General features: G+C 42.7%; 1 protein-coding gene across 1 annotated transcript in view; it reads right to left on the reverse strand.

Moving 5' to 3' along the window:
• Nucleotides 1–12,877, reverse strand: part of DNAI3 (dynein axonemal intermediate chain 3) — a gene marked incomplete at both ends in the record, with an annotated part of 71,154 nt that overhangs the window by 30,872 nt on the left and 27,405 nt on the right. The window contains 5 exons of the mRNA XM_079776138.1: nucleotides 2,041–2,114; nucleotides 6,475–6,603; nucleotides 7,429–7,515; nucleotides 9,082–9,171; nucleotides 12,671–12,795. Of these exons, the coding sequence (XP_079632264.1) occupies nucleotides 2,041–2,114; nucleotides 6,475–6,603; nucleotides 7,429–7,515; nucleotides 9,082–9,171; nucleotides 12,671–12,795 (505 nt within the window). The remainder of the gene's footprint in view (nucleotides 1–2,040; nucleotides 2,115–6,474; nucleotides 6,604–7,428; nucleotides 7,516–9,081; nucleotides 9,172–12,670; nucleotides 12,796–12,877) is intronic.

Consider the following 12,877-nt stretch of genomic DNA (forward strand, 5'->3'; position numbering starts at 1 on the left):
TCTTTCCTATTGGATGCAGTCAGGTTGGAACTGTCACTCAAGGTGCTCTGCCATTCCTCCCCAAAGGGCTGAGTTCATAATGTAACAGAAGTCAATCAGACTCTCTATTAACAAAAGGGTTGGAACTGACTCATTCATAATGAAGGGGCTGGCCATTTATTCCTGCAACCTAATTCCACAGGGCTCTTTCTGCAGCCTGAGTTAGCTCTTCATTTTATTCAGCAACATCATTACTTACTAGCTATAATCTATATATATAAAACCCTAATATGCAAATAGATCAAATGGGGGAACAACCGAACAAACCGAACAATCAGTTGCTATGACGTGAGCTGACCACCAGAGGGTGTGCGTGGAACATGCGGGCGTTGGCCGCTGTGGGATAGTGGATCAGGTGAGCAGGGGTGCCAGACCAAGGCGGGGTGCCGGTCGCTGTCATTGGGGCGAGCCTCTGGTGGTTACTGAAAATTCTTTGCTCCCGCGTGCTGTGGTCTTGCCTGGTGCTCGCACCTGCTGCCGGTGCCGGAGCCGCCGCTTGCACCCACTGCTGGTTCTGGCCCCACTCGCACCCGCTGCCAGCGCCTGGTGCCGGGCCCGATCACTCGGTGCTTTTAGTGGGTGTGAGCAGCAGCTGTTGGCACCAATTGCCCCCGAGGGCTTCTCCACCTCCCCCTGCTCCTGAGGGGTGAACATCATTCGCCACTCGTACCTGCTGACAGCGCTGGCCTTGCTTGCACCTGCTGCTGGCACTGGCCCCAATCGCTCCGTACCATCCGTGGCTGCGAGTGGGGGCCCCGAGCTGTCAGCACGTGGGAGCAGTGGTGTCAGGAGCAGGGCTGCCGGCAGACAGGGGACCGGGGGCCGGGCAAGAGGGGCCAGGTGGGGGCACGGAGGATGGGCCGAGACCCAGCCCTGTGCCCACTGCAGCCTTGTGGTCCACAGTTCCTTTCAAGGTGCATGAATTCATGCACTGGGCCCTAGTATAGGATATAACCACATATATAACTCACTATATATAGTGAGCTTTGCCTTCAGAGCCTTATTTTCTTTATCCATAGCATTTTTCAGGGTTGTTACAAGTATAAAAAACTTAATTTGTTAAAGCACTTAAGTAGAGTTTTGGCATAAACTTCGAATAAATGTATTTCCAGTAATTTTATTTTGTCTCAAGTTAGCCATGGCCAATTTCTGTTGCTTGCAATCACAGAACCTCACCCATACATGCCCCCAGGATTAATCATGTCTCTCGCAACCCTTGCCTATGATGATGTTACTGATGCCTTTGGCTACCACTCCACAGCTGCTGCTTCTGCTGTCAGAATCTATGTCTTGAAGTATCATTGTTCCTATTGGGATCAAAGCTACTTGGCATGGTAACATTTTGCCAGAATTTGAATGCTAGATAATAGTATTACTCTTTGTATTTCCTATTTCATTATGAATTTTGAGTTCTATAAATTGGGAGATGCAATTTTTAAAATAAACATTCTTCAACATAGTTACCAAATTTATAAAAACATTTTTATAAATTTGCAATACAAACCTAAAACTCTCACTTTGTAAAAGCTTTCCAAATTAAACATTGTACTCTTCATAATTGTGAGATAAAATTGAATGTAAACAATGCAAACTGCAAATTTACAGATATAAGAATGTGATGAAGCAGAATTACTTTGGATAATGTTATATAACAGTATTAACCACGAAACATTGTTAATTCTCTTTTACATCATATTTGTATCTATAAAAACAGTGTGGTGAAGGCCTGGGGAGGGGTTGGGGTTAGGGGAGGGGGGACTAATGGAAAAAAAAGGGGGGGACTTTACTTTCAACAATAAAGATAAATAAAAATATATAAAAATAAAAAATATTTTTTAACCAGCAACAATCTATAAAATTCTTTCCTTTAGTTATATAAGGTTTAATGACTACAGTAAAGATTATTTAAGGAACAGAAAAAGACAATGATTTTAGAAACATCTAAGAAAAAAAAATATATTGTATGGACACATAGTAGGTAACATTTCAGATGAGACATACCAATCTGCCGAACAGGTGACCAGTTGACAGCATATCCCACTTCGATTCTCAAAGACAGAACCCATTCTGTTAACCTATGTTTAAAACAATATGCAGGAAGTAAGTTCTGTGTACTTAGAACAGCAAAGACTTTTTTCTCATAGCTTTTTACATTTTTTAAAATTTTTCTTTGTTTTAATTTTTATTAAAAGAGCATAACGCTATCACAGAGATTTGGAAAACAGGTTTTAAAAATCAAATGCATTTCTGTCATATACTTTCCAGTCTTTTTTCACAGAAACATTTTTATGCCGTTTTAATTAGCATACATATAAATTTCTAGCCTGAGATTATAACTCGAATGCTTACCTGTGTACTCATGAATCATGCTAATAGTTTTATAAGATACAGATGCAAACTGCAAGTTTACATATCATAAGTTCATTACCCACTATTATTGGACTGGTAGGCTCTTTCTGTTTTTCACTATTATTTGTGGTGCCAAACACAGGAGCTTTCATGAGGTTGTTAAGCAGGTAAAATCACTCGAATGTTAAAGTAGACACCATCAGCATGCGGCCAATGTCGTGGCACCTACACTTTTTGAGTAACCGTGGCCCGGCTCTGCTAGCACACAGAGGGTTACAAGGAGGGTTAATGCTCCTCGGGGCCCTGGAAGATCCAAAATTCCAACCAGTTAAGCTCTCAAATGAGGTGAAAGATTTTGGGGCAACCTGTGAAGGTGCCACTCTCAAATCAACAGGGAAACATGACCTTCCCCAATTCTCTGCCGTCCTGGTAGGACTGATGAGCAAAACAGCAGAGATGGGAGTTCCAGCAGCAAATAAACAGTGAGGGAGGGGGCGGGGGCGGGGGCGGGGGTGGGGAGGGCTGCAGGTGCTGCCCTGGGAAGGCCTGTTGGCATCACAGGAGCCCGGACCCTGGAAACCTGGCTGACGCCGCTCTGGCTGCCCCCGGGTCAGGTTCCGTGACAGCTGCCACCCTCCACTCGCATCTGATACACAATCCAGAACCCACGCTGCCTCTCCTGCTAATGAGCTTCCCTGGTGCAGAAAGTGTGAGACTCCAGAGATGTGCTGGCTCTGGAGGTTTTATGTTTTAATTATTTTTTAAAAATATTACGGAGGTTTGGAAAATAGGTTTTAAAATCAAATATAATTTCACCTTGTATTTTTTTTTCCAATCTTTTTTTATGGATACACTTTGCTGTGATTTGTCAGGGTGTGCATGCAATTTTGTATTTTGAGACACAAATTGCATTATTTCTTTGTATGAATTCCCCAAAATATGAATTACTGGTCAAAAGTCTGAAAACTTGGATGCTTTAAGAACCACATTGATTAATTATATTCTAAAAGTTTTATGTTGGAACCAACAATGTTGGAGTTTGTGGGTTGCACCATCTCCTTGTTTCCAACACCAGGTATTATTTAAAACTAGAGGCTCGGTGCACAAAATTTGTGCACAGGGGCATGTGTCCCTCAGCCCAGCCTGCACCCTCTCCAATCTGGAGCCCCTCGAGGGATGTCCGACTGCCCATTTAGGCCCGATCCCAGTAGGATCAATCCTGGTAGTCACGATCCAGGACTGATGGCTCCCAACTGCTCGATTGCCTGTCTACCTGATTGCCCTTAATCACTTCTGCCTGCCAGCCTGATCACCCCCTAACCACTCCCCTGCCAGCCTGATTGATGCCTAACTGCTCCCCTGCCAACCTGTTTGCCCCTAACTGCCCTCCCCTGCAGGCCTGGTCACCCCCAACTGCCCTTCCCTGCAGGCTTGATCACCCACAACTGCCCTCCCTTGCAGACCTGGTCCCTCCCAACTGCCCTCCCCTGCTGGCCATCTTGTGGTGGCCATCTTGTGTCCACATGGGGGCAGTCATCTTTGACCACATGGGGGCAGCCATCTTGTGTGTTGGAGTGATGATCAATCTGTATATTACTCTTTTATTAGATAGGATAGAGGCCTGGTGCACGGGTGGGGGCCAGCTGGTTTGCCCTGAAGGGTGTCCCGGATCAGGGTGGGGGTTGCCTTGGGGCGTGGGGCAGTCTGAGTGATGGGCTTGTGGTAGTTTGCAGACCAGCCACACCCCACACCCCCCAGTGACCCAAGTGGAGGCCCTGGTATCTGGGATTTATTTATCTTCTATAATTGAAACTTTGTAGCCTTGAGTGGAGGCCAAGGCAGGCCAGGGCTGCGGAAGCTTGGCTTCCTACATCGCTGGGGGCAACTCAAGCCTCCTGCTCTCTCCAGGTCTGTGGCCGCAGCCATTTTTGTTGGGATTTATTTATTTTCTATAATTGAAACTTTGTAGCCTTGAGTGGAGTCCAGGGCCGGCCAGAGTGTGCGGAAAGCTTGGCTTCCTCCATCGCCAGGGAAACCCAAGCTTCCTGCTTGCTCTGTGGCTGCAGCCATCTTGGTTGGGTTGATTTGCATACTTGCTCCTGATTGGCTGGTGGGCGTGGCGTGTGGGTGTAGTGGAGGTATGGTCAATTTGCATATTACTCTTCTATTAGATAGGATTTTCATTCAAAAGTTAAAGAGGTCCAAAATTGTACATTATTGTTGCTCTATTATGAATTTATTTGATATTAGAAAGTCTAAATGACTTTTATCTTTATACACTAATTGTTTTTCAGTCAGTATATGTTTTTTGCTTATTTCCTGGAAATTTTGTATTTACCATATTTGGGACACATTTTCCTTCATTTTGTTATTTTCTCTTTATTTTTAATTTTTATTTTTTTATATTTTATTGATTTTTTACAGAGCGGAAGGGAGAAATAGAGGAATAGAGAGTTAGAAACATCAATGAGAGAGAAACATCAATTCAGCTGCCTTCTGCACACAACCCACTGGGACTGTGCCCACAACCAAGGTACATGCCCTTGACTGGAATTGAACCCGGGACCCTTCAGTCTGTAGGCCGACACACTATCCATTGAGCCAAACCGGCTAAGGCTGTTCTTTATTTTTTAACTGAGAAATTTACATGTGTGCTTTGGACTTCTTTTGATGTAAATTAGTTTAGAAAACTATCTCCATTCCAGAAATATGATATTTTATTGATTTGTTGTAATTTTTCTGTGATGTTGTTGTTATTTAAATGTATAGTCACCTGAATTAATTTGTGTGCATGGCGTGAGTTGAAATGGAGTTCCTTCTCTTGGGTTGTAACTTCTATTACCATATGCTAAACTTTTATATATAATAGAAACTATATCTGGACTATTTATTTTGGTCCATTTTAACTTTTTGAAGTATCGTTGCTTTGCATAATCCATTTGAATAGCTTAAAGGGCTAATCACCTTTCATAGCTCTAATTTTTCACATATCCTATATAATAAAAGCCTAATATGCTAAGTATCCGGTCATCCAGTGACCAGTCGACTGTTCAAACAATCAAAGCATAAAATGCTAATGATATGCTTAGGCCACTCAACCGCTCGCTATGACATGCACTGACCACCAGGGGCAGACGTTCCAATCAGTAGGTTAGTTTGCTGCTGGGGTCCAGCTGATCGGGATTGAGGGAGATGGGCCAGACATGCCCTGGAGCCCTCTCTCGGCCCCTCCCCGGCCCCGATTGTGCACCAGTGAGGTCCCTCAGCCTGGCCTCTGCCCTCTCACAATCTGGGATCCCTCAGGGGATGTCAGAGAGCTGGTTTCAGCCTGATCCCGCAGGCCACTCCCCTCGGGAGGGCGCCAGACGCAGGGCTCATGGCTGGCGAGCCTCTCCCAATCAGGACTGATTGGGGGTGAGCCTGCAGCAGAAGCGGCAGGCATGGGACTATGGGTTTCGGCCTGATCCCCACAAGCCACCCCGAGGGACCCCACCTGTGCACGAATTTGTTAATTCTTGTTAATCCTTCAAAGTACACAGCAGACCTTTAGTGTCCTTGAGTGAGACATTTGGGGATCTTACCAGTTTACAAATCCACAAAAGTGACTTTGTGAGTCAAGCACGGAACCGCAGAGCCAAACTGCAATGCCAATGCTGGGCTCCCTTGCTGCACAGCTAGTTTTGCCTCCCAGCCTCAGGGCACCCTCAGTTCAAGGCTGCCTTGGCAAAATTCCTAAATGTCTCAGCTCTTCAGAGCTGCCTGCTCCAAATTTTACATCCTCAGTCTAAGGTTATAAAATATTTACACTTTACTTTTATGTATCAAATCCTCATCTTCTCTGCTATTATATTATGTCAACGCTGACAACATCTACATTTTTCAGTGCTTTTAAGCCATGGAGGTTGAAACATTGGCCTTACTCTCAGGTATGGGTCTGGTAACAGTGACGCAACTGTTTGGTGCCCACTTCCTGGTTATTTCAGTGTAAATGTAAATGGATTGTTGACTTGAAACATCCTCTTTGGACAAAATCTTCCAAACATTTTCAATCCAGCAGAAGGAAACCATGAAGCCATTGAGACTCACCTCAAAGGTGTCCGACAGCCAGTGTATATCTGTAATTACTTTCTTATGTCCATTTTCTATTGAGGAGACTGCACAGTGTCTGATATACATTGCTTCTTTATTATCGTCTGGTTCGAGGAGAAACATGGGCTGGAAAATTGTTACAAGAAATTTATGTGCTAACTTCAGAGCACTGATGAACGAACTCATACTTGACTCATCAGACCAATTAAAATTAATAACTTGGAGAAATAGCAGTTCAAAGAAAAACAGAAACTAGTGTTTCTATATATCATATATTTAGGGAATAACATTAGATACTTTCCCCTTCAGTTTAGTCTAAGGTTTTAGCTCTAAACTTAACAAAAGTTGATGACCACTCCCTAAAGAATCAACGAGGTCCCATTTTTGAAAAAGTACTTCTTTGTGGTGAGACACCTGTTGATATCCAGGTTGGAGAACTGGGGCGGAGATGTGCAAACTGTGGGTAAGTACTGAGCTGGGATCTCAGGAAGCATTCCCCTATCCTCCTGGCAGAATCCACAGCTACACAAAATCATAGTATAGTATTACCCCCTTCATGTTATGCATGAGAAAATGGATGTTGGCCCAGGTGGGGAAATGTCCAAACGTGCAGGACTATGACCCAGAGCTTGGGGACGCCGTCTTCTGTCCAGCGCTCCTTCAACTACATCGCTTTAGGAAACTTACCTGCCATTTCATTTTATTTAATGACAGTAACAAAAACAACAACAAAAAAAGAACTTAACAGCCTAGGATAGACGGTGCCACTGGTTTTGTGGTGTTTTAATCAAGGGCCTACCTGAAAGCGATTCAGAACAATGTTCAAAGCAGATGTGAAGGTTTGGGAAACAGAATCCTCCCCACCCCCCACTGAGTCTTTGTTTAACTTGGCAACTCTGTTATGTACTTTTTAATAAACTTCCAATGGGGGGAAAATTGTGAAAAACTAACCTTGAGTGTGGCTTTTTTACTTCTACTGCTGCCTGTCTTAATGTGCTCTATGCGATCGGCATGTGCGGTAATATCCCACAGGACAATCTGAAGCAGAAATAGATGTTATTACACATTTTCAGGATTAAAGAATTTTTAAAAACCTGTTCACATTGGTTAGCACTTGGATAAATCAATCACCTTGGGGATAACCAAATTTAGCCTACATCTTAGGTAAGGCAGCAACTTTTTAAAGCTAATATAAAAAAGAATGTCTTTTTCTCTATGAAAGTATTTTCAACACTTTGTTTTTTTGTGCTTGTATTAAAAAATGCCAGTAATTTCTAAAATCCAAGGTAAACATCACTCCATTCCCTCCACTTTGGGAAGAGTTCACCCTCTATTTTCGGGAATATGCTATGATTGTGGGACAGTTGTTTTAGACCCAGCTGTCTTGTTCTCCAGAATTAAATATACACACTCAATTGTCCTAAAAGTATAAGAAATGATTAATTTTATTCTATTGGATAGTATGGCCAACTCCAAATTTGCATATACACACATGATTGTTTTTTGAAAAAAATCAGACTGAAGTAGATATGCAATACTAAAGTATATTAATTTTTAATGATTAAAAGTCATTTCAGTACACTAAAATGTTAACAAAATGTCAGAAGTACAGAATTATGGGTGCTTTTATTTTCATCATTTCCTTTTCTAAAAAAAACCCTAAAACTAAAACAAAGTTGTATAACCTTCATAATGAGTAGAAAAGGCATTTCAGGATTTGTAGGGCTTGGAGGATGGTCTCCGGGTCATCATTAGGACCACCAGTTATTGTTGAACAAAACCCAGGGAGAAGTGTTGTCCTCCTGGATGCTTTTGGTTTTGATAAATGGGCAGGGATGCTGCAGACATTTAAATTTCAACGACAAGGAAGTTTTCCTAGCCACACCAAAATAAGATCACATACTCTTGTAATGCTCAAATTCACTGGCTCACAGTGAACTCAAACTTTGACTAAAACATAGCTTTAAGATTTTTGTTTTTCTTTATTGGAGAAACTGACAATTGGAGGATAGGATCTAAATTTTATATAAATCAGATAACAAAGGGAAAAAAAAACCCAAACATGATATCAAATTATACACACATAAATTCAATAATATATGTATGTTTTCCAGTGAATTTCTGTTTAAAGTCTGTATCACTTCCCAACTCCTACCTCTAGGGAAATTTCAAGAGGCCTCTTGACCAGCGGGTATTAATACTTGTGGGTTTTGTTCTTCCGCAAAATCTGGTATAATGCATGATTCTATCTCAGCGATACAAATAGATTTGACCCTTTTTGTTCCAATTATCATGACTAGGTTACCCTGTGGATACCTGCAGCGCCGACACCACATTTACTTATTTATTTATTTATTTACTTACTTACTTACAGAAGGCAGGCTTTTTTCTTTCTTTTTCTTTTCTTTTTTTTACATTCCCATCACCCAACCCCCTAATACATCTTTATTCCCTAGTTGCTGGCATGGTGATTGGCCAACAAACGCATGCCTTCCTTCTGCTCAATTGACTCCTTAAGTTAAAAAAAGCAACAACCAACTAATCAAAATTTATTATAAGATGTTGTCTAAATTAATAAATAGCTAAAATAAAGTCCATACATACCTGCCCATTGATGCAGCCTCCAGCAATAATATTAGGGTTACTCGGACAGAACTTGAAGCAGAAAATGTCGTCTGGGCTCTCCAGCATTAACTAAAAGTGAACCCCACAAATTCAAAAGACTGAGCAAACCTACTAAGGGAATGGCTAGAAAATAATATTAAGACAGCCAAAAGTCCCATTTTATAGCTACCCATAAGAAACATGCCCAGAGTCCATTCCCAGAATTCTACCTCTGAATTAGAAGCTGCTTTTGTTGAATTTTATTGCGGACATTAGCCATATGTATGACAGCAGGTATGTTTTCAAGGGGACCAGGCTTACCCTCCCCCATGCTCCATGGGTCATTGTTGGGGCATCTTATAATTTTTCTTAAGCAAAAGGACTGTGAAATCAATGTTTTTGAAAAGTGTGGAAAGTAAGTTCTGGGAAGGCAGGATATTTGTTTGTTTTGTTCCCTGCTGTATACCCAGCCTGGCACATACTAATAGGAGCACGCAAAAATAAAATATGTTGCATAAGAGAAGATGAAGGTATTGCCAGTAATGATATCTCAAAATTTAAAATAATACAGGACCCAGGAAGTAAACGAATTCGAGTGCTTGTAGGGAAGGGAGGAAACTCTGCAAGGAAGACATTGGTGTGAAGGAACAGGTATGTCAACCATAGGTAGCACTGGCACTACTGGGTTACCACCAAGCAAAACACTTGCATGGTTACTGTTCTTCTATAAACATAACTACCACAAATATAGGCCCCAGGGCCATTGGTTTGCCATCATCGAGTTAAAGATTGCCAACTGGAATTGGGGTTAGTTATCTTGGTTAATTTGGTATTCTATGGATTCTAGAGAAACCTCTACTTTTGAAAATAAAGTATTATAATATTCTCCTATAGTTTTTACTAGAACAAAGACAAAATAAATCATTTGCATTATTTCTTTAAGAAATTATTTGCTTGTCTTTTTAAAACTATTCTTTAAAATAGAGGAAAGGAGAGTCTTTCTTCTTGCTATTTGCCTGGATGTTCAGGCACACTTCTATATCACATGGTGGAAAGTAGTTTTACACCACTAGAAAACGACAGAAAACCCCACCAAGAGAATGGCACCATTTTTGTGGTAAGTAGGCTGATAAGAAATACCTAGAGAGCTGTCATTTTGATCTCTGAGTCTATAATAATCAAAGTATCTAGACTCTATTACAGAAAAACTGCCTTAATTCAGATGAATTAAGGAAGAAGGGGAGGCTAATATTTATTACTTTATAGAAACAAGTTATTATTATACTTACGTTCATTGAAAAAACTTCTTTTAACCCCTTCCCCTAAGCAGAACTCATCTTGAGCGGGTATTGGAAATAGAACCAATACCTACAGGGCAAACTCAGCCTTCAGCCTTGTTTTATTTGGATTGCTGTGTGTTTTTGTTTGGTTTGAGTGGGTACTTTTGGTTTGGTTTTAGAATAGCTATTTAACAATTTGGAGATTTCACACAAAATTTCCAATTGCTGGATTCTCTTGACGAGTGAGACCACCTGGCAATAAGAGAACTGAAGAGTAGCTGTCCCTACAGATGGGCTGTACACTCTCTAGGATCACTGCTCTCCCTCACACTCCTACACACTCATTTTTACTCATTACCACCACCTACTGGTGATCCTTGGAATTGAGGAAATTTGTGTGAAACTAAAATCTATTTGCATTTGAACAATTAGTATTTAAATAAAGCTCATAAAAGAGTTTGCACTTTAAGCCCTAGTCAGTTTGGCTCAGTGGATAGAGCATCAGCCCTTGGAAAGGGTTCCGGGTTTGATTCCAGTCCCTGGTCATAAAGGGGGCAGCCAATCAATGTATCTCTCTCACATTGATATTTCTCTCTGTCTCTCCCTCTCCCATTCTCTCTAAAAATCAGTGGAAAAATATCCTTGGGTGAGGATTAACAAAAAAATAAATAAAATAAAATTGTTTGAATACTCTTTTTACAATCTTTTCTTTTTATTTTTTTAAACTCTCACCCAAGGATATGTTTTCATAGACTTTAGAGAGAGATGAAGGAAGAGTAAGAGAGAGAGAGAGAAACATCGATGTGAGAGAGAAATATCAATTGGTTGCATCCCAACACCCCCAACTGGGGATTGAATTCACCACCTGAGTAGGTGCCCTGACCGGGAATCAAACCCATGACCCTGTGGTGCATGGGATGATGCTCCAACCTAGCCACACTGGCCAGGGCTCTTATAATCTTACTAGAGGCCTGGTGCATGAAATTCGTGCATGGAGGGGGGGTTGTCCCTCAGCCCAGCCTGTACCCTCTCCAAAATGGGCAGTCGGACATCTCTCTCACAATATAGGACTGCTGGCTCCCAACTGCTTGCCTGCCTGCCTTCCTGATTGCCCCTAACCGCTTCTGCCTGCCAGCCTGATCACCCCCTAACCACTCTGCTGCCAGCCTGTTTGCCCCCAACTTCCCTCCTCTGCCAGCCTGGCCACCCCTAACTGCCCTCTCCTGCAGGGCTGATCACCTCCAACTGCCCTCCCTTGCAGGCTTGGTCCCTCTCAACTGCCCTCCCTTGCAGGCTGGGTGCCTCCCAACTGCCCTCTCCTGCTGGCCATCTTGTGGTGGCCATCTTGTGTCCACATGGGGGCAGGATCTTTGACCACATGGGGGCAGCTATATTGTGTGTTGCAGTGATGGTCAATCTGTATATTACTCTTTTATTAGATAGGATAGAGGCCTGGTACAGGGGTGGAGGCCAGTTGGTTTGCCCTGAAGGGCGTCCCGGATCAGGTGGGGGTTCCCTTGGGGCGTGGGGCGGCCTGAGGGAGGGGCCTGTGGTGGTTTGCAGGCCGGCCACGCCCCCTGGCAACCCAAGCAGAGGCCCTGGTATCTGGAATTTATTTTCCTTCTACAATTGAAACTTTGTAGCCTGGAGTGGAGCCAAGCCTGGGGCTCCCTCCGAGGCCCGGCAGCCATTTGTGTTGGGGTTATAATTGAAACTTTGTTGCCTTAAGCGGGTGGGCATGGCCAGGGTGTGAGGAAAGCTTTGCTTCCCCTGTTGCCGGCGGCAACCCTGGCCTGCTCTCTCAAGCTCCATTCTGCCACCATTTGTTTGAATTTGTTTACCTTCTGCAATTGAAACTTTGTAGCTTGAGTGGAGGCTTAGGCCTGGCCAGGGCAGGCAGAAAGCTTGGCTTCCTCTGTTACCTAGGAAACCTTGCTCTCTGTGGCTGTAGCCATCTTGGTTTGGGTTAATTTGCATACTCGCTCTGATTGGATGATGGGCGTGGCTTGTGGGTGTGTCGGAGGTATGGTCAATTTGCATATTTGTCTATTATTAGATAGGATTATTATTATTATTATTTTTAAAATAACACATTGATTTGTTCAAACGAACCTTCTCAATAAACTAAGTGTAAACTTTCATTTTCCTCAAATTGAATGATCATAAATTCCTAATTGAAGAAAAGCCTGACTTTATAAGGATTTACAACATTGGTGATTATGAAGCACTTTGCAATTGAAACTGCTAAGAGAGACACGTGACAGTAATATTTGAAATTTTTAGACTACGCGACGTCTCTCCTTCGTTACCTGAGGATGTATGGGATCGGAGAAACTCCAGAAAAGAATCAGCGATGGTTGCAGCAATAATTTACCAGAAAAGTAAACTCTGTCTTCAAAGGAGAGCCGCACGGCCACCGACACAGCTATCAGTCCTGAGGGAAACACAGTCACAGTGAAGGCCTGCAGCCGCTGTGCCTGGTGAAGCGTTTGTAGGTGTGGCTTTTCTGCACAGTC

This window comes from Cnephaeus nilssonii (assembly GCF_951640355.1).
Source record: "Cnephaeus nilssonii genome assembly, chromosome: 7".
In the NCBI taxonomy this organism is placed as follows: domain Eukaryota; kingdom Metazoa; phylum Chordata; class Mammalia; order Chiroptera; family Vespertilionidae; genus Cnephaeus; species Cnephaeus nilssonii.